Source organism: Papio anubis, chromosome 13, assembly GCF_008728515.1.
Source record: "Papio anubis isolate 15944 chromosome 13, Panubis1.0, whole genome shotgun sequence".
Lineage (NCBI taxonomy): Eukaryota > Metazoa > Chordata > Mammalia > Primates > Cercopithecidae > Papio > Papio anubis.
Window position 1 is genome coordinate 6,632,765 of NC_044988.1, and position 21,658 is coordinate 6,654,422.

Sequence of the window (21,658 nt, forward strand, 5' to 3'; positions counted from 1 at the left end):
CTGCCCCCCCTTACCTTCTGGCAGAGTAGCACTGTCGGTCGAAGTTGGTGGATTTCTGCAGCAGTGTTGCTCTGTCCAGATGTAGACTCAGAAAAGGTTAAAAGGGTGGTGCAGTGTATGGAGGAGAGTTTGCCAGCCATGTGCAGTGAAAGAGGAAAGGCTTCACTCTGAAGAATGTGGCTGAGCTGTTGCAGCAGTGGGAGGAGGCTGGATGGAGGGGAATTGAGTGTGAGTAGGCTGAAGGATTGTTGGGGAGAGGAGGCAGGTAACAGAAGACTCAGCTGGCTGTGGCTTAACAAGGCCTTGGGTATCTTTTTATAAGAAGTCTGGGAAGGCATGGCTGGCGTGGCTCTGCTGCTGGCGTGGCTCTGCTGCTTAGGCATGATGGGGCTACCAGACTTTCCAGCCTGCTGTTTTGCCATCCTCATCATGTGGCTTTTCAGCCAAAGATTTGTCTTCTGTTCTTAACTCTTGGATTTATCCTTGTTGCCTATTCTCTTATGTTTATTTGCTTAACTTCTAACTTCATTGTGTGCCTGTACCACCTTTAAACAAGTATTTTGCCTTTGACGTGATTTCTGACTTCAGCCTTACTCCTTCTAGCGTGCTATTTCTAATTCATTTATTAGTTCTGCATTTATGTTATTTTGGTCGTCAGTGTTTTGACTTGCTCTGCAATCCTGTTTTCCATTTCAGCGTGTTCATTTGCCATCGCCTCTTTGAGTCTCATATATTGATTGTATGTCATCTCTAAATCATTTCATAGCAAGCTGTTCTGGGAACTTTTCTTCACTTATTAGCTAGGCTTTCTTAAATAAAAGACAGTGTCTTTAGGATGCCACGTGTGTGCCTGTGCTGTCCTCAGTCGGGAGCTTGTTTGGTTTGGTTTGCTTTGAGGAGTGGGGAGACTGGCCTGTCTTGTCCAGTTACTATGCCATGTCTTTTGTTAATCTTCCACGTGGTTTTTGTTTGTTTGTTTTTTGCATGAACCTCTATCAGTATTGTTCTTCTTTTACATAGCAAGTGAGCTTCGGGTTGATTCGGGTTGAGGGCTCAGAATTGTTGTAGTGGTTTGTTTTTTTGTTTTGTTTTGTTTTGTTTTTTTGCATTTCCTTGTTGTCTGAGAGAATGGGAGCAGAGGAGGCAGGAATCACCCAGCAGGACGGAAGGCCATTATTCAGCTTTGTGAATATCTCTTCCCAGGGCTCCCTCCACTCAATCTGCTCATATCTGTTTCCTGTAAGACACACCCTTTGCTCAACATGGTTTCCCAGCTCCGGACAGGGGTCTGGTATTTTAGGACAGTAGGTCTCTGGTGTTTATGGGCCTTGCTCCTGTCCCCATCCCCCTCACATCTTGCCAGCTTTAGACAAGAAGGATGGGCACAGTCCATGAGTGTGCACGTGTGTTTTGGGGGACAGCGCAGGGGTCAAAGGTGCACTCCCTCTAGAACACAGGGGAGGAGAGGGTGGAAGCAGGCTGCCCAGGCTCACATCCTGGCTCCAGGCCCTACCTGAGGCCTCCGTTTTCTTATCAGTGTGGAGGAAGATGATAGTCCCTACATCCTAGGGCAGGTGGAAGGATTGATGAGATAATGCCCGTAAGTCACTTGGCAGCAGTTTGCTGCTCTCAGCAGATGTCGGCTCCAGTCACCGATGCTTCGTAGACTTCTCGCTCAGGCACTTCCCACTCAGTCGTCTTGGTCCCACTGATCTTCTTTCATCTGTTTTCACTTTTGCCTTACTTTTTACTAAACCCTTGCTTAATTTTTGGGGGCGATTAGTGATTAGGTGATTTTGATATTTTTCTTCTTTCTCCAGCTTTCCTCTTATCCAATAACAACCAAAGTGGCTGTCTTCTCTGGGACTGCCTACTGGGAAGCAGGGGCCTTGTTTCTTAAAAAGTGTTCTGATTTTTAAAGTTTTCATTGGCTGCCATCACACCCCTTTGTCTTCCCATGGGACGAGGGTGTGATAGTCTCATACTTCTCACAGTTCTGCCCATTTGCCAACTCTGTGCCTGGGGTGGACCATGCTTCCCCGTGGGGCTCCTGGGGTGGGCCGTGGTTCCAGTTCCCACCTGCTGGGCCCACGCTTGAAATCTCTCGTGTGTGCTCCCAGCCCTGCTCTTCACACTTGTGCCATGCAAGTGTGTCACTTCCTCTCTCATTGCTCTTTTCCTCCCTACCTCTCATCCTTTCCCTCACTGGTTATTCAACTAATTGTTACTGCTTTGATTGAGTTCAAAGACGGTGTCTAGGAATTAGTTGTGAGCTAGCTAAATAGAAAAATCTGCAGTATACATTTTTTTTTTTTTCCTGAGACAGAGTCTCGCTCTGTCGCCCAGGCTGGAGTGCAGTGGCCAGATCTCAGCTCACTGCAAGCTCTGCCTCCCGGGTTTTTGCCATTCTCCTGCCTCAGCCTCCCGAGTAGCTGGGACTACAGGCACCTGCCACCTTGCCCGGCTAGTTTTTTTGTATTTTTTTAGTAGAGACGGGGTTTCACCGTGTTAGCCAGGATGGTCTCGGTCTCCTGACCTCGTGATCCTCCTGTCTTGGCCTCCCAAAGTGCTGGGATTACAGGCTTGAGCCACTGTGCCCAGCCTGCAGTATACATTTTAAATTTGTAATCAATGCATATTTTATTTTCAGTGTTTAAAGAATTTTTCATTTGCAATACAGTATGGCTTACTTTTAGTCTCTGCATCTCAAATAATTTTTCGGAGGTGCACCTTGGTAAATCCATTGTTGCCATAAGCCATGTTTTGTACAGTGACAGTACTTTGATGGTTCTTGCTGGGAGAGCAGTAATTCCTACTTGTCATGTCTAGAACTTCCCTTCGTGCATTCTCCTGGAAGAGGGTACAGGACACGGATTGCCCCCTCTGGAACCTGCCGTTGTGGGTTTAGAACCCTCAGGACACGGGTAAGCTGAGTGAAAGGAAGTCACTGACCTATTCCTTACCAACATACTTAACAGTGCCTGTAGGAAGCTAGTTGGGAGATGTGGATGGGAGGGAAAAAGTGTCAACATTTATATGAATTTCAAATATATCTTACCTCTAGCCGTGCCTTAAAATGGTTTGAAATATGAAAACTAAAAAATATGGTAAAACATTTTTATTAAACTTGTAGCTTAAGTTTATATTCAGTTTAATATAACTGACTACATTAAGTTTATGTGCAAATTCAGTAACTAGGAAGTCTACAGGTGGCCAGTGTTGTGAAGTTATCCCCCAACACTTTATTATGACAGCTTTGGCCAATGTTATTTTAATGGATACTCTATGAATACTACATAGTGAACTGTGTACAATAAAACAGTGAATATTGTACAAATATTGGATGATTTTTATAAATTAGCCAACTGAACCTAAAAAAGCAGTAGGTGTCGGTGAATAGATTCATTTTATATGTTGTGGGTAGTTTTTCTTGCTGGTTTAGATAGAGATTTTATGCCTTGTTTTTACTTTTGTTTGGGATGAAAGGGAAAGATCCTTTTTTTGTTGTTGTTTTTCTTGAGATATGTCTTAGAGTTTTGAAAAGCTGACTAGATGTTGGATATGTCTTACAAATATAGTTTGTTTCCAGTAAGTTAGAGTTTATTTGCTATGCTAAGAATGGCTCATTCCACTTTCTTAATATGAAACAGTTGTTGACTAGTTCTTTAAATAACAAAATCTTCTGATACTGTCCTTTTACAGAGTGTTTGGTGATTTTCCCAATGAAGAGTAAAGCTATCTAGTTCACCTTTATAGCTTTAGTTATAATCAGATATGCTTCTTGTTTTAATTTGCTCATTTTGCTGCTCATTTTCTGTTAAAGGTTACAAAGCAAAAAAAAAAAAAAAAAAAGGCCCCTCCACCCGGGCTGATCTCCAGCAGGAGACCCCAGAAAGTGCAGGGTGGGACACGTGACACGTCGGCTCGGGCCCCTCCGCACAGGTTCTGTGCCTCGTGGTCACTACCACATCTTTCACGTCTCAGGCTTTTTCCCATAGCGTTAGCCCTAAAAAAAACCGTAAGATAAGATTGAGGTGGGCCAGCACAGAGAACAGAGAGCGAGGAGGAAGATCTGCAGCGACGTGAGGAGGCAGAGTGTTGTGCACCCTTCCATCGCATGGGCCTTGCTGTGTAATTCATTTCTCTCCAGCAACACTTGCCCAACCGGAGCCGACTGCTGTGTGATTTTGTTTTGAAGCTTTCTGCCATTGTCACTGCCTCTGACAACAGATGGGATAGGTAATAATTCATTTTTCCTTTCGTTCTAATTACCCAGTTATATTCTTATGCTGATTAAGTCTCACAGTGGCTTAGCCCTGTCAAAGATAGCTAAGGAGCTGTGGGTCTCAGGTTTCTGGTCTCTGTTAGTGGTAGGTAGCTGACTGTTAGGAAAAGCAAGTGACCTGCAGAGTGAGACATAGCTAATCCACCACTGATTTACTAGTGCACATGGATCAGGTGCCACCTTACTGCTCTGAGCCTTCAGTTTTCAGATTTGTCAAATGAAGATAATTATGATAGTGGCCTTATAGGATTCTTTCAAACATTATAAGAATAATGTATTCCATTACATATTACATAGTACCTAATAAGTTCTCAGTAAGTGGTAGTTATTTATCCGTTAATAATGGTGTTGCTATGCCCAGAATCTTTAAATTTTTATCATGCGTGCTACTTTTGATAAATAATATCAGAAACATTCTTGTGTTCATGTCCACTCCATTATTTAGTCATCTCTAGGTAACATGAAATGTTTTTACATATTATTTCTTTTATTCCTGATATTTTACTATCTGATAACACCTGGTAAACTTAGCCAGATGTTTTGTGTTTCTAACATACAGAGAGCAGGGATTTCCCACTTACATCTTAAGTCTTTTATTAGAATCTTCATTTAATGAAAACATGAAAGTTCAGTTTTTATGAAATGGAGTGTTCACTCTTTATTGTTACAGTCATTACAGTTAATTCAGAAAGGCAAGAAAAACAGTTGATGTCAGGGTGTCACTTCCTTCACTTCTGACTGTAGTTGTCAAGTGTGGTGCGTCTTTCATGTGTTGAGCTTTCCAAAAGGAATGTTTTCTATAGTATTCTCTCCACACTTTTCCTCTATTATTTTTTCAAGATAAGTGGTTCACATGTTCTTTTTACTTCCTCCTTGATTTGGAAAGAATGAGGGAGGATTTTGAACTTTGGGAAATACTCTCTGAATATTGTCTAGAAAAATACTGGGGTGGTGTGTTTTTTTGTTTGTTTGTTTGTTTGTTTTTTTGGTAAAAGAAAGATGAGTAGAAGAAAAGATGCTCCTTACAGTGTGTACTGCTTGATCAATCTTTGTCCTTGCAGTAGGCAGCCTCTAACCCGGCTGCCTGGTGTTCACACAGTGTAATGCTGCCTGTTGAGTGAGGCTGGCCATGCTGACTTAGAAGCAATGGGACGTCACCTCTCAGGTTGTAAAAAGACTATGGCTTTCTTGAGTCACTCACCCTGCAGTGTGGCTTATGTGGGACCGAGAAGGCCTGCCAGCCATGGGGGAAGGGAGCCTGGAAGCAGGAGACCCAGCCAAGCTCTTCCTGGATTTCTGACCCCTTAGAATCTATGGAAGAGTAAGTGTTTGTTTTAAACCACTAAGTTTTAGAGTAATTTGTAATGCACAATAAATACTATAGTTCTTATTACTTAGATCATTAGACATGATGACGTTGTATCTTTGTTAAACAGACTACACGGTTTATGATTTATTGTATTCAGTGTCCAGTTGGGCTAGGAAATATTACATAATTGATTTGTTTTCACCATTTAAGAGAGTTTGATTTTTTTTTTAAAGTATAAAATGTTAAATACAACTCAAGGGGTGGAATCTGTAGATATCAAGGTGTGAAGTTTGACATTTCGTTTCAGTAGTTACATGATTAGTCTGGTAAGGTAAACATGAAACATATCTCTGGCAAATGTTGCTGCATTAAAATAATGTAGTCAAGAATTTTCTTTAGGGCTGGGTTATGTATTTAAGTTCATTTGACACATGTATATATGTATTATACATACATGATACATATTACATACCTACCACAAAACCTGATAAAGGAAAACCTAACACAAAATCTCAAAAAGGAAAAAATATCCAGCCTAGTCATAATCCTTGTAATACATTTGTAGATACTAATATGACTTTAAATCAATTACATATACTTATATATAATATATAACATATTGTCTATTTAAATAACTAGGGATTAGAATGAAAAAGTGCAGTACATGTAAGACATAGTTGTCTAGGCATGTCATGGCACGATATTTTCACTGTAGGTAGGTAGATTTCTTACTGCAGCCCTAGTAATTGATCTGATACATGTATGCTGCTACAGAAGAGTCCATTGGATCCCCCCTTTCGATTAGTTTTGTTTCTCTGGACAGTTTCCATGTACCTGGGATAGGTGTTATGTTCAGAAGGCTGTTGGGAAGATCTCAGTGTAGATCAGGCTGGCCGATACCACTTCTCTTGTGTATGATGAGCAGCTATCTTATAAGATTATCATTTAGATTCTGAATGTCTTCCTTCTTGGGTCACTTTTGTGTGACCCAGGTTGTCTAGACCACAGAACACACTTATCACTAGGCATCAGCTGGCTGTTTTCCCACTTTGTGCTGTGCAGCATCCTCCTACCCTGGCCAGGAACTGTAGGGATGTTGTGTAGACCTTCTCACCTCAGCTGCGTCATTGACTAAGGCATTGGGCGTGTTGAAATGAACTGTAGGTCATGTCAGGTTTCTTTGGTTTTGAACAGAAACCAATGTTGCCACCAAAAGGGAGACTCTCTCAGTGGCAGGAGACTCTAGACCTGTGCCATCTAGTATTGTAGCCACTAACCACATGGATGATTTAAATTTAAATTGATCAGAATGAACTAAAAATTAAAACTGGAGCCGTACTAGTCACATTTCAAGTGTTCAGTAGCCACATGTGGCCAGTGACTTCTGTGTTACATAGTGTGCAAACACAAACCCTTTCCACCATCACGGAAACTTCCCCTGGAAGTACACCTCCAGATAACCTTACCTGGAGGCCTTCATTCCCATGTACTAGCCCAGCCATTCCTTCCATTGCTCTGTTCAAGATCCACGCTGAAGGAGAGTTGATTGGTCTGGCTTAAGTCATGTGCTCACGTCTTGGTCATATGGGTGTGAGAGAGGGTTGGGCAGGAGAAGCCTCCAGAGACCCCTCGGCAAGCCCCTGAGTTCATAGCCTCAAGACAGCACTCAAGGGCAGAGGGGTGCACAGTGCTATTGGCGGGAGCTGGCTAAGAATGGACAGATGCATACCATGGCAGTCTTTGAAAGCAAGATTTTGTGTTCGTCTGGTAGGTAACAATACATCCTTCAAAACATTTTTTAAAAAGATATCACAATGTATCAGCAAATATTTGTCTTTAAAGGTGCATGTAAACATTGAAAAATAAGCGTAATTTTGTTTTTAATGATTAAGACTTTGGTGTGTCTGTTTCTCTAACAGCGTGTGGCCTAATAGTTGAAAAAGCTTTCTATAATAAATATTAACGAAAGCTGTATCACAAAAGTGTTTAATTGTGGCCAGGTTGCTTAATTTGCTCTGGAGAAACATTTTTGATGTCCAGCCTTCCTTCCCCATCCCAGTCCTGATTGCTGAAGACTTCTCTACCATAATCCACAAAGAGCTCAAACTGACATAGTTCAGGCAGGTTCTGCTGGGGTTGAGCCAGCTAGGTTTTTCTCCTTACACATCCCTCTGCCTTGTGTGTGCGTGTGTGTGTGTGTGTTTTCATTGCTCTACAACAGGCCTCAAGGATTAGGAAGCATTACAACACTTTAAACATTGGTCACAAATGGCAGGATAAATATTTTTATGGTTTTTGTATGATTGTGACACAATCTAAGACTAGTAAACATGCCAGGTTTGTTCACATAGCTCACTCCTCTTTGACCCTGATGCTTTCATTGTAAAGTGAGAGGAAGTCAATTTTGTAAGCATCAAGCGCTGATGTATGAAGAAAGCTCTTGCCTAAGCTGTCTGACACAGAGTTCCACAGGAATCAGTTTGCAGCGGGCTTTATCATCCAAAGCTAGCATTGTACTGCAGTGTTTCCTCTCATGGTTCAAGGAAAAAACAACCTGAAGTGGGACTTTCTATTTATGAGAGAAGATTTATAAGTAATTCAAAAGTGGCATTTACTTCCGGCAGTCAGAGATCACTTCTGATCATATCTGTAAATGCCCTTAATTCGGTATCCACATGACTTTGAACTTGGAAGATTTGTTATGAGCATCCCCCTTTATTGGTATGACTTCTTTCTTTGTGCCATTTTGAGAAAGGAAAAGATGAAATCTAGAACAAAACAGAACAAAAAGCTTGGATTTTCCACCATTAAATGTTACTAAAACATACTTCATAATACAAAGTCATAAGGTATGGTCAGTTCTTTACACATTACATTGCAATTGATTGTGAAATGTCAAATAAAGCTTGCTTTAGATTATTTTAGCACATGTGAATATAAAAGGGGAAGTAACATCTATATTTTACATTATGCTGTACTTTGAGTTTAAGTCTTTTGGGCTTGGAGGAAAGGGGACGGTAGTCTCAGATTGCCGCCAACATCTCCCCATGGCATTGAAGGTTCTCATTGCTCCCAAGAGGCAGCAGGGAATACAGGAGATAACCAGATATTTTAAACATTTTACTTCTTGCCTTGTCTGGCAAAAGCTTGCAGTGCTTTAAGCCTCTGCTAATACAGGTTGCTACTTCAAAGTAAGTTGTGTTTTAAGTAGTATAATCTCAGGAGATTATTACCTAGGGAGAAAAATTCTTGACGTCTTCTCAAAAAGATGAAATGATGGAAAATTTATAAACAGTAATCTTACATTTCAGGTATATCTTTATTCTATCCAAGTGATACCTAAACATGAAGACATTTTGTTACATGATGAAAACAGTTTCGCCACTTGTGGTAGTGCCTGCTAATTGCCTACCCGTTTTCATTCTCCCTTAGTGGCAAAACACTCAGCAAGGAAACTACGTTTCCCAGCCTCCTCCAGCTACACATGGCCAAGTTCTAGCCAGTGAGATGCAAACAGATACTGTTGTTCGGTACTTAGTCAATGGCTTTGAAAATGGAGCACCTCCTTCCCATTCCCCCTTTTCCCTTCCTGCTATTTGGTTTGCAGACCTGACTGCAAGGCTTCAGCAGCCTTTTGGGACCATGAGATAATCTGAAGGACAGAAGATGCAGCCTGAGGACAGCAAATGAGAAACATTGAGGGAACCTGGTTTCTAACAGTGGTCATTTGTGAGCTTTATGCAAACCTGAAAAAACTGATCCCAAAATTTTGTTGCTGACTTCCAAGCTTTCAAGAAAGTGGTTAAAGCAATAAAATTAGTATAAAGTGGACACTGAAAAGGTTGGTGATCCAGTAGCATCATGTAGTGAAGTACTGACTAGCAAAAAACTCATTCCCCATACTCACTCGGTAATGGTCATCCTCAGTGCTTGTCATTTGTTAGAAAAGAGAAGCTTTGAACCTCAAAACAAAATCTTTAAAAGAATTCAGAGCATACCATATGAAATCTTTGCTATTGTAAATAAACTCGATCATGATATGAGCAAAAGCATTACATTTAAAAATGTAGCTCCATCAAAAGGAATCAAGGTCTGAGGAGGAAAGGTATAAGATGAGCTTGGAACATTTTGTGATACCAGATAACAGAAAGTTATCAATGACTATTTTGGTCATGTCAAAAGGACTTCAGAGCCAATCTAGTAAGTCCTCACTGGTCAAAGATGGGGTAGTTTGAGCATCAATAAAGATCTTAACTGCAGTGGGTTGTCATACATCAAATAGGTTAAAATCTATAAGTTAATTATGATTTCCAAAGATTAAAAACTTACTGTTTAGCATTAGAGGATACTAGGGAACCACCTTGTAATTTTGAAAACTAGTGAATAAATGAAAAGAATCAACCACTTATAAACTAGAAACTCATTTTTATATTATTTACAGATCACAAGCAAAAGAAACAAAAATACCCATTTTGAGTGTTTTCATCCTCTTGTTTTGTCTGTGGCTTCAGACAGCGAGTCAGAGCCATCCGCTCCCAGGATCTTGAGTACCAACGAAAGAAACTGATTTGAGTGTGAACAGTTACTCCTGCCCTGGCACACAACTTTACCGCATCACCAGGGAGCAGCAGTGACTCTCGCCTCTCTCTCTCCCTGCTGTACCACCAGACTTTTCATTTGATAAGTACACAGTTTTGAAATTCTTTGTTAATTTTGCTAAGCATTATTGGCATTCATCATTTACCTATAACGTAGCTTATTGTTTATTTTCATCACATTATCTGTTTAATGCCACATAGGAGGAAACATAATCCATAGCTGATAGATTCATTTTCTGCACATACACGTATCCCCTAAATAATTCATTAAGACTTCAATAAGGAGGTAATTGGTGTTTAAAATGCTAAATATTATGTAGAAATTGTAGTAGACTGTTACATAGCAGTTTACGTTTTCTTTTTTTTTTTCCCCCCCTGCCATTTTATTGATTTGTGGGGAAATTGGTTGGAGCTTTTGGGTGGGCTAAGAATAAATTACTGTTTTTCCCATTTAAAAATGATGGGTTCTCAGCATTCAAATATTTGCTTTTCAGTGGCTTTTAAAACACAGAAAATTTATTCCAGAAACCGTGAGGAGCATTATCTGTACCTTGTCTCATACTGTCCGTGAACTGAATTTTAGCAGTCTGTGACTGCACCTGCAGGGATCTCTTCCTCCTTCCCATTCAGCCCAGTCGCCCCACGACCTCCAGTTACGCACACCTGCTCTGTTCTGAATCCCGATTTACCTGCCTCTCACTCTGCAGCATCCTCACCTTCCAGTTCTGCTGAGACCTCACTAAGTCCTCAGGTCTGGGGACACTTTCACTCTCAGTCATTTCCCTCTTTTCCTCTCTTCTTTCCTCACACGGCCTAGATTTCATGGTTCTTTGTGATAATCACTTTCTTACAAATGACCTTAGCTACCTTTCCACTAACCTCATAGGGGAATTGTAAGGATTAAATGAGTGAATACTCTTGGAGTACTTGGGAGGATTTACATAGTATTATTATGTAGTATCTGCTCAGTAATGTCAACAATTGCTATTACTTAGCTCTCTCCTCTCTTCTTGTACTTACCTGGCCAAGTTCCAGGCCCCACTCCCATCCCCCCAACCCCTATCACCAAGTAGCTAGAAATTGCTGGGGATGGAAAAGATAATCATGCTAACTCATCTCCTGATCACGCGTCTCAAATGTGTAGTTAATTTTGCCCAGCAACACTGCCATACTTCCCTGGTGTGTTTGCTGTTCCACTTTCTGAAATGCACGTTCAAATCTCTTTCCTCTATCCACCTGTACTTCCGGATGTTCTTGGTACAGATTACAGGAAACCCTATTTCAGCTGGCTTAAACGATAAGAAAATACCCTGTAGCATCACAAGCTGTCACAAAGTAAGGCGTCTTCAGGATTGATAAGGTCAGCAGCCTCGTGCTGTCTTTCTGCTGTGCCTTCCTCAGTTTGGAGAATTTGCCCTTGCCTCCTTCCATCATGGTCACAAGATGGCTGCCATAGCTCCAAGTGTCACATGTAGAAGTGGCAGCATCCTGGAAGAAGACCTGTGTCTTCCTGCATGTCTTTATTTCAGTGAAGAGTATCTTGCCTAGAAGACCCCTGCAGACATAACTTTATTGAAGGAAAGGTAGGGTGAACAGTGGTAGAACAGGTGGTTTATAAAACATGGTTGGCTGCAGCTGGGCAGCTGATTAGCCTCAGTGAGCACCTGTCCAGGTTTGCTGACATTTGTCTAAACACTGCCCCTAAGTGATCTTATTCAGGACCCTGGCTTTGAATGCCACCTGTATGATGCTAATCATTGGTAAACCTTATTCTCTGTGTCTAGTCTTACACATGACTGCTCCACTCTTATGTGTAAAAGAGACTTTATACTTACCGTGGCCAGAGCACAACTTCCCCCGCACCTCCATTCTTGTCAGTGTTCATAATATGGGACAATCACACACTCAGGCTAAAAATCTAGCCATTAGATTGACTTTCCTTTCTCCCAGCATCCATTTAACTAGCATTTCAGACAAAGCTTATTCCAAGTCCTCCACATCTCTCTCCCTACATTGCCCTATCTCAGTCCAAGCTGCCATCCTGTTATACTTGGGTGACAGCAGTAGCTGCCTTCTGGGCACCCTTCTCTAATTTTGTGTCTATCATCTCTTCTCCCCCAATCTTACACATGATCTTTTTAAAGTGCAGATCAAATTATGTCACTTGCTGGTCAAAACTCTCCAGTGCCTTTGTGTCACTTTGCCTAGGGTACAATGTAAACTTCTACTCCGCCTACCCAAGCTCCTGTCCTGCCACTCCTCACATCCTTTCCTCTGAGCCACAGTGGTCTCCTTCCTCTTCAATGGGCCATACTCTGCCTCACCTTTGCGTCTTTGTACCAGCTGAGCTCATCACTGGGTGTTCTTCCTGATCTTCATTTGGATGTCTCGTTATCATTCAGACATTGGCCTCACCTTTATCAAGCAGGCCTTCTCCAACCACCCCGTCTAAATTAGTCATCTAGTGCGCTGAGAACTCTTTTCCCTGCCTGAAATTCTCTGTGTAACACTCCTCACAGTCTCTTCTCTCTGGACCATTGCTTCTTGCCATTTGTCTTTGCTCCCCTCCTGCAGAATGGTAAAGGATGGTCTATCTTACTCAGCACTGTGAGTTCAGCACCTAGGACAGTGCCTGACACTTGTTAGGTTACTCAATCAATAAATTATTTATTGAACTTAAATAAGCTTTACTTGCAAAAAGTAAAACAGATAAACTCCCATTCAGTTTCATCTGACTTTTTAAAGAGAAAACTAGTAGTTTATTATTGTATCATTCATCTTTTTGGAGAGTAAGCAGTAGAAATTGACTCTGGCTACCCAAATGGAAAGGAAATTTATTGTAAGCCTCCTGAAATCAGTAGATGGATAGAGAGTGAAGCTGCCTGTCCAACCTCAGGCTGGCATCACTTGTTATTGATCCTTGTAGCCAAGGATAATTATTTTGAAACGGTTATATAATCTTCTTCATTTTTTCCTCGAAAAACCTTTGTCTTCCTTTATCTCCCTGAATATACACATCGTTTATGGCATGTGCATTCCCATTGCAATGCTTTATTCCCAGATTTCTTTCAGAGGCCCTCTTTCTGTTTTTTATTTAGGTGGACAAGCTCAAATCTTCATTGAAGAATGACAGTCCTATACCACTGTTTCTCAGAAGACGCTCTCAGATGCCCAGTGGCTTCTTGTCCCCCTCAGAGTAAACCCCAGGTCCTTTTGGGCCCATGGGACCCACAAGATCTGCCCGTGCTGTGCATTTCAGCCACACGGGACCTCCTTGTGCTCCACAAGTGAATCAGATGCAATTCCCACAAGACCTGTGCCCTACATGTTCCTCCTGGAGATGCATTCCTCAGACCTGTGTGGGAATCTTTGCTTCCTCCTGCTCAGTTGCAGTGTCACCTGCTTAGAGCCCTTCCCTGGCCATCCTGTCTTAACTGTACCCATCCCCACTCCGTCTCCCCCTGCTCTCTTACTCTGTGTGTATTTCTTTCTTTATTGCAGGGCTTCCCATGACAGTGCTGAACGCCGGGGGCCAGGGGCTTTGTTTTGTTCATGGATGTATCCATGTACCAAAACAGGGTCCCTCCGTAGTGATGCTTCAATGAGTGAACATTGACAGTGAGATGACAACAAATGGGTTGTCATCTGTGAAATTAGTTTTAAAGGAGGAATTCCAAAATGGTCCTAAACAAGTAGACAGCATGTGAGGTGATGATTGCAATTACTTACTTGGTTATGTAAATTCTGTTGCTGTAATTTAAGAGAATTATGTCTCCACCTCCTGTTTTAGAGCAGTGGGTTAGTAGATTCTGCTAACTTTTCAGAGGAATGTTGGAGCCTATTAGAAATGCAGAACCTTTGGTTCACCTCATACCCACTGAATCAGAACCTCCAAGTTGACAGACACAGCCAAGGCAAAAGCCTCAGAAATCCCCTTGTGTTTTCTAAGCATTCACACATTAGAAAGGGAAGGGCAGTGGCCAAGGCAATTTCTTTCTTTATAGCATAGTAATGCGACTTTGGAACTCAGTTTCTGCTTGCTGATCTGGACATATTGTCATGTAGGTACACGTAACTTCACATAGTACCTTTGGCTGGTGGAGTGTTGAAATGACAGAAGTATTATACTTGCTTTTCTGTGGAAGGAAAAGTGCTATAAATTTACTACCCCTCGGAAGGTTTGAGGCACTTGTTTTTTAAAATTTATTTTTAACTGACAAATAATTGTATATTTATGGGTACAATGTGATAATTTTGTTTTTGTTTTTATATTTTTGGAGACAGATCTCGCTCTGTCACCCAGGCTGGACTGCAGTACACAATCATAGCTCACTGTAGCGTCTCTTCCTAGGCTCAAATGATCCTCCTGCATCAGCCTCCGTAGTTAGCATGCGATGCCTGGCTGATTTTGAATCTCTGTGTGTGGTAGAGACGGAGTCTTGCTATGTTGGCCTGGCTGGTCTCAAACTCCTGGGCTCAAGCTATCCCCCTGCCCCAGCCTCCTAAAGTGCTGTGATTACAGGTGTGAGCCACCACCATGCCTGGCCATGGTATATTGATCTACATAAACATTGTAGAAAGAGTCAGTCAAGCTAAGTAACATATCCACTACTTCACCAACTTACCTTTTTTTGTGTGGTGAGAACATTCAAAGTCATACACTACATACTATTATTAACTGTGGTCGCTGTGAGATCTTTGTTTTTAGTGGAAGCCTTGTGAGCTATCCTGGTAGCTTCATATTTCTCCTCATACCCAGTAGTACCATGGAGTACCTGCAGGAGTGTCCTGGGAATGTGTTACTTGCTGATGTCGTAATCCCTGAGTATATGGCTCTAGCCCAGGGAGCCTCAGAGCAGATCCTGACCAGGAGTCAGGGCTCTGTGTTGGAAGCTGTTGGGATGGACAGTGTGAGTTTGAATAGTTTTATAGACCTCTGTCACCTTGAATGCATTAGGGCTGCTTGTCAGACTGAAACAATTATAATTTCACGAAGGACAATCCTATTTTTTAATTCCACTGCTTAATTTCATCAGTTACCAAGACTGTTTAGGAATCCTGAATTCAGATGCCTAAGGGAACTAGCAGATTATATGATCTAATCTAATGAAGCAAGCCTGGTGTAAACAATCAACTGACAGAAATAGGATACACTGTCTTCACTTTTACCTAACTCTGAGTTAATATTGGAGTTTGATATTCAGAATTAAGAAAAGGTGAATTGAAGTAATTTTTTTTCTAGTTCTCTTCTTTACATTTGGAGCTTGCAGTCTGATGCCAGGCATGGCGTGCTAACTAGGGAGGCTGAGGCAGGAGGATCATTTGAGCCTAGGAGGTGGATGCTACAGTGAGCTATAATTGTACCAAGATTTCAGTGGTACATCTCGTCTTTTGGATTGGGATGTTTTTCTGCCCTACTTGACTTCCTTAACCAGCAAGAGTACTGAGTTTCATTTAGTTTAATTATAGAAGATGCCTGTTAGTAAATTTAAGTACTTTCAAGCTGGAAAAGAATGTGGGCATAAAAAGTTTTGCCATTTGGGGTAACTATTCCTGAGATATTTGTAAAAATCTTAGATTCCATATCAATCATGTTTAGTTGTCCAATATGGCATTGTAACTTCCATTTGTAAAGTTCTTTGCTCATGGTATTTTTAGTAATTGAGAAAGGCAAACTGAACAGATTATATCATTTTTATAAAATTTGAAATCATGAATTTTGTATGCCTGAGGGGTGGAGGGGACAGTTTACTTTCAGTTCCGCACATGTAAAAATATATATAATTCAGGCCATCAGTCTTAGATTTCTGCAAACCGAGATAATTTCTTGCCAAACATGTTCTACAAGTTAAAATTTCAGTGGGAATGAGTGAATGAAACCATGTATTTGTGTAATCATTTGAGAACGTCCCTTTCAAGAAGTGGTGTCGGGAATACTTTATACTCTATGCAAAAATTAACACAAAACTGATCAAAGACTGTGGCATAAGAACTAAAAGTGTACAACTCTTAAAGAAAGCATAAAGAAAAAGCTTTATAACATTGGATCTGGCAGTCATTTCTTGGATATGACACTGGTAACACAGGCAACAAGAGAAAAAAAGAGGTAAATTGGACCAAAATTAAACGACTTTTATGCATCAGACACTATCAACAGAGTGAAAAGGCAACCCATGGGATGGGAGAAAATATTTGCAAGTCTGTATCTGATAAAGGATTAATATCCAGAATGTATAAAGAACTCCTATAACTGAACAAATGAAACAACTCAAGACGCAAATTAAAAATAGGCAAAGAACTTTAAATAGACATTTCTCCAAAGACGATACATGGATGGCCAATAAGCACATGAAAACTTGCTGTTTGTCACTAGTCATTAGGGAAAAGCATCACTACTCACAGTGAAATTGTTACCAAAGCACCAGGGGTTTGGTCTAGATCTCCTGCTCACTGCACAGAAAGCCCATCACTGTCACGACAAGTACTGCCAAGGAAGAAGGCTTTAATTGGCTGCTGCTGCTGAGATGCAAGCTCAGCCTCAAATTCATCTCCCTAACCCACTAAAACCTAGGGGGTTTTATAGCAGGGAAGAAATGTAACAATGTGTAAGAAAACAAGAACTAGGGAGGGGCAGGGAGTCATCTGGTGTGGTGATCTGCTGAGTTTTGGTTCTTTGATACTTTTCTTTGAAAGGCCTGAAGGTCCTTCTCTGGGGAAGAAACTCAAAACAGATGCAAGTTTCAAGCTTTAACAGCAGAAGGGTCAATTTCTTTGTTTATCCAAAAAGGACTGTCTATGGGACTATTGGGCGGGTTTCAGAATGCTACTGCGTACCCATTAGGATGGCTACTATAAAAAAAAAAAAGTAAGTGTTGGTGAGGGTGTAGAGAAATTGGAATTCTTGTTCTCTGTTGGTAGGAATGTAAAATGGTTTGGTGACCATGGAAAACATTATGGTGATTTCTCAAAAAATTAAACTAGAGTTACTGTATGATCCAGCAGTCCCAGTCTGTGTATATTGAAAGCAGAATTGAAAGCAGGATCTTGAAGAGGTATTTGTATATCCATGTTCATAGCAGCATTATTCACAATAGCCAAAAGGTAAAGCAACCCAGGTATCCTTCCAGGGATGAATGGGTAAGCAAAGTGTGGTATATATGTACAAAGGAATGTTATTCAGCCTTAAAAAGGAATGGATTTCTGACACATGCTGCCACAGAGGTGAATCTTGAGGACATTATGCTAAGTGAACAGCTGAATCACAAAAAGACAAATACTGAATGATTCCATTTATATGAGGCAATAAAGTAGATGGCTTGTGATGTCATCCGAAAAGGTCAAGTCCTGGATGCAGTGTTAGAGGGTGAGCCACGCTGAGGGTTTTCGCCTGGTTCCTGTGATGCATCGGTTTCAGTGAGTCAGAAAGGTAGCTCTCTTCTGCACCATACCTCTAGCCTCCATGGCAGGCCCGCCAGCCATCTGTTGTGTTGTGCATCCAGCTTAGGAAACAAAGCATCCAGCTGTCTGCACCTCAGCTTAAGGGACTGGGTCTTTTTCATAGTGTTAGTTACCACCTACATGACCATTACTCTGTTAAGTTTCTGCAAAAATCCTCATACCTCAGAATCATACTATAAATGGAACAATATGATGAACGAGTGTGAGCTTCAGGGACTTGGAAAATGTTTATGTTGAATAAAAAGTGTGACATTAACAATGTGGGTCACATTTGTTAATTTTGACCAGTCTACATTAAACTTTTCATAGAACAAGAAAAAGAACCATTTCCTAATACGCTTATCATGAATAATATATATTCGTTAAGTTCTTCAGTCTCATCAAAATTCTCGTCAGCTCCATGAGTAAATATAGTTATCTGAGTTATATTTATATCTGTGTTCTAATCAGCTGCCATTGGAAGCACCATAAATAGCTTGTCTTTTCCCTGCAGCTTATACCATAAGTTCTCAGACCTATCTTTACTACACTGAGCAACATCATTGTCGAAAGTTAAATTTAAATTTGTCAATGCTTCATTGTCTTCAGACACATATTTTCTTCTGTATCGAGTAAGCTCCTGTATAAACTCACACCATCTCTAACTACTTGGGCAGCTTAAACATGTAATAACTGCATTTTGCAGTGGCATATTGTATTTGTTTGAAAACAATCTGTATTGAAAATATGAGTCCTTTTGCAGTTCATTCAGGGTTTCTTTTTCTAAATGTTACCTGTTTTCTAAATATTAGTTATGGTTCTTAATATGGTTTGCTTAATAATGGCATCTTAAGTTCTGTTCTTCCAACTGAGGCATACTTTATTAAACGTGTGCCTTCTTGTGGTCTTTAATTTTTTTCCACTTTTCATAGAGATGTGAACAAGAAATGATTTTGCTTTCCTTTAAAGGAAAAGTACTGGAGTAACGCTTTCTGGAGCATTGCAGTAATGGAGGGTGGTGGACACTGGCACATGAAAAAATGTTGTGTCTAAAAGGCACAGCTGCAGTTGATACAGGTGGAAGTTGCTTTTTTAGATAAAATCGCTCATCTAGTTTTAAATGTTGCTAACTAATGCAGAAAGAAAAGTTTTGAATTTTGTAGGCCAAGTGAAGTCCAGTGAGTCAGCTTGTGTAGATGGCGGGCATCAGTTTGCTTTTCCTGCTCTGCAAGGGGGCAGTCCGCTGCTCCTCTGCTTCCTGGCACAGCCGTTGATAGGTGAGATTTAGGTGAACACTGATGTTGAAGCTGTTTTCATATTCTTCTTGGTAGACATTGAGGCTAGACCTGTGTTACCTGCTTTTGCCCAGCTTTGTGTTTAATGAGATCCCATCCTCATCACTGGAAGATACTGTAGTGAATACTTACATGGATCTAGTGAGTTAGGCCATCTTCAGCAAAATAGGCATCTTTTGCTGCAGAACTGTTTTGACCTAGGTTTACCCTAAATCATACTAATATACCCACTGTGTTCCCTTGGAGTTGAAGAGTTAATCAACTCCTGAAGTCCCTAAAGTGGTAAGTGACAACGTCAAAACTAAATGCATGGCTTCTGACTCCACACACAGTGGATTTTCCTCACCAACTGGAAAAGGGTGTGTTTATGTGAGAGAGCATCTCTGAGAGAAGAGCTAACAGAGATGACCAGAACTTGCACTGAGAAAAAAACTACCAGCAGGACAAAGCCTGTTTTCATGAGTCATTGTCTGGTTTTATTTCTAAATTAAAATTTGTTTACAGTATATTTACCATAAAGGATTCTTAAAAAAAAAAAAAATGAGTTGAATGTCTCACAATGTGTTAAGATTTATTTAAGCTGAAAGAAGAATGCCAAGCTTGGTGGAACTCTGCCTTTCTAGTCAGTGGACTTACTGGCTGGCACTGCCTATCCACTGCTGTTCACCTGATGGTTACTGACGTGGTGATGACTGTGGATTGGACTCAGAGTATGTCAGAGAGGTTGCAGGTGATAGTGCCAAAATCACTTAATAAGGATGTAAGGTTCTCAAGTCCATTTTTGGTGTTACTAGTTTTATAAGGGAATTAAGAAATTAGATTCTGTTCGGAAGTAGTTTTCCAGCTACTAATTTTAATATATAAACTTCTGGCCCTGGTTTATTTTTATAAATGAAGATACGAAACACTGAAGTGTTGAAACTAACAGGTATCAAATCATTGCCTTTTCTCTCTCCTTCACCCCTCAGGGGGAACACAGCGATTGCCGCGCGCCATTGGAATGTCCCTGGCCAAGGAGCTCATATTCTCTGCGCGAGTCCTCGATGGCCAAGAAGCCAAAGCAGTGGGCTTAATCAGCCACGTTCTAGAACAGAACCAAGAGGGAGATGCTGCCTACAGAAAGGCCCTGGACCTGGCCAGAGAGTTTTTACCTCAGGTATTTCTCATTAGAGTTTATTTTTTCTCATTTTAGGAAATTTTATAACACTTTGACTAAAACAGCAGTCACCTTGCCTACCAAAGAAGTCCCTGGCCTGCTTCCAAGTAAAGGGGTGCATGGGCTGTGTAAAACTAGAGCGGTTACACGAGATAAACACTACGATCCTGTGGAATTCCAATGAGGCTTTAAAGATGATCCAAGGGTCTTCTCGTAGCCACACTTTGATAAAATATCCCTTGACAACATTTGTCACGTGTGCACAACTTCCTAGCCAGGTGTTTTAATGTGCTCACCAGCTGAACGCTCTAACGGAAGCCGTAGCCATGGAGAGAAAGAGTGATAGGGCTGGCTGTCACGCTGGGCCACCCCAAGTCAAAATACATTGAAATATGCTGTTTTCTAGTAAGATACCATAGTCTGTTGTGCCACAGTGGACTTTCATTGCAGTGGCTTCACTTGAAAAGTGAAGAGCCTGCTTGAAAAGCAGTAGTTGTTTGTCTTTGTGTGTGTGCGTGCTTATGGTGGTGTAGGCATCGTTTTCACTCTGTTGTGCTTTCCCACAAGTACACTTTCAATATCTAGAACACAACGCGTGTGGCTGACTCCGGAGTGGTATCAGTGGCCGTGCACTGACAGTCCTCTTTTAAGCTTTTTGTCACCCATTCAGATATATTTTTCAAATACGCCTTTGGTCTGAAATCACAAGATTAAAGGGCTTTAAATTGAGAGAAAGGGTCTTCTTTTGTGGTGTAAGCAGTAGTGATCTTTCTTTATTCCTGTGGAATTTGAAGTTTTATAACCCCCTAACCATTTCTGGAGTTAAAATAGTTTTTCTCTCTAACTCAGGGTTGCTTGACTCAAACAGAATTCATAACCTTTTTGTGTGCTGTGGATCTTTTTGGGAATGCCATGAGATTCCAAATTCATGCATTTGAATCTTTTAAAAAATGCATGAATGTTCACATTTGTTCAGAGTCTTGCATCCAGTTTCAGAAAGTATTCTTGGCACTCAGCACAGGAGCCTTTGCTGACACACCAGGCCCCACTCTGCTGGTATGCACCTGCTGAATCAGTTTTTTAAAACCACACTGCCTGGCATTGACGCTCTGGTCCTTCTTAATTAACTTAGGAGCTGTTAGCTCTTTTAGGGAAGGACCGTTACATAATTTATTCCCCATATAAGGTAATGCAGAGCCATACATTCAGTAGATGCTCAATGTGTATTTGTTGGATTGATAGAAAGCAAATAAAAAAAGATTTTTGCCTTAAAAAGAAAAGATTCTCACTACAAACTTATTTATTCTCCCCAGATATAGAGAAATCTCTACCTAAAGAGAAATTAAAGGTACAAGTGTCAGGAGAGTAATAATTTGACTGAATATTGGTGTTATAACTTAGCTTGGCTTAAAACTTTATGACCAAAACATATCTCAGTTGAAAGAAAGGGGTGTGTTTAAGAAAGGTTATGGCGGAATTCCAGTTCTGATGATCTGCAGAGCCTGCTCCTGGCCTCTTGACATGGACGTTCCGTTCTCTGCTTCAGAGCTCCCTATAGGCAGCTTATTATCCCCTTAG

The 21,658-nt window shown here is 41.0% G+C and overlaps 1 protein-coding gene across 10 annotated transcripts in view; it reads left to right on the plus strand.

Moving 5' to 3' along the window:
* AUH (AU RNA binding methylglutaconyl-CoA hydratase) overlaps positions 1–21,658 on the plus strand; it is a 143,879-nt gene that overhangs the window by 116,846 nt on the left and 5,375 nt on the right. For 6 of the 10 annotated variants that reach the window (XR_004177791.1, XR_004177796.1, XR_004177792.1 and 3 more), the window contains 3 exons: positions 2,830–2,924; positions 4,151–4,239; positions 19,893–20,080. Coding sequence is in view for 3 of the 10 variants with exons in the window: in XM_003911962.3 (XP_003912011.1) it covers positions 19,893–20,080 (188 nt within the window). In the remaining 7 variants the exon portion in view is untranslated. Of the gene's footprint in view, positions 1–2,829; positions 2,925–4,150; positions 4,240–5,384; positions 5,607–19,892; positions 20,081–21,658 lie in introns of those variants that run through there. The other 4 variants (XM_003911962.3, XM_003911963.4, XM_009189178.3 and 1 more) reach the window with 2 other exon arrangements.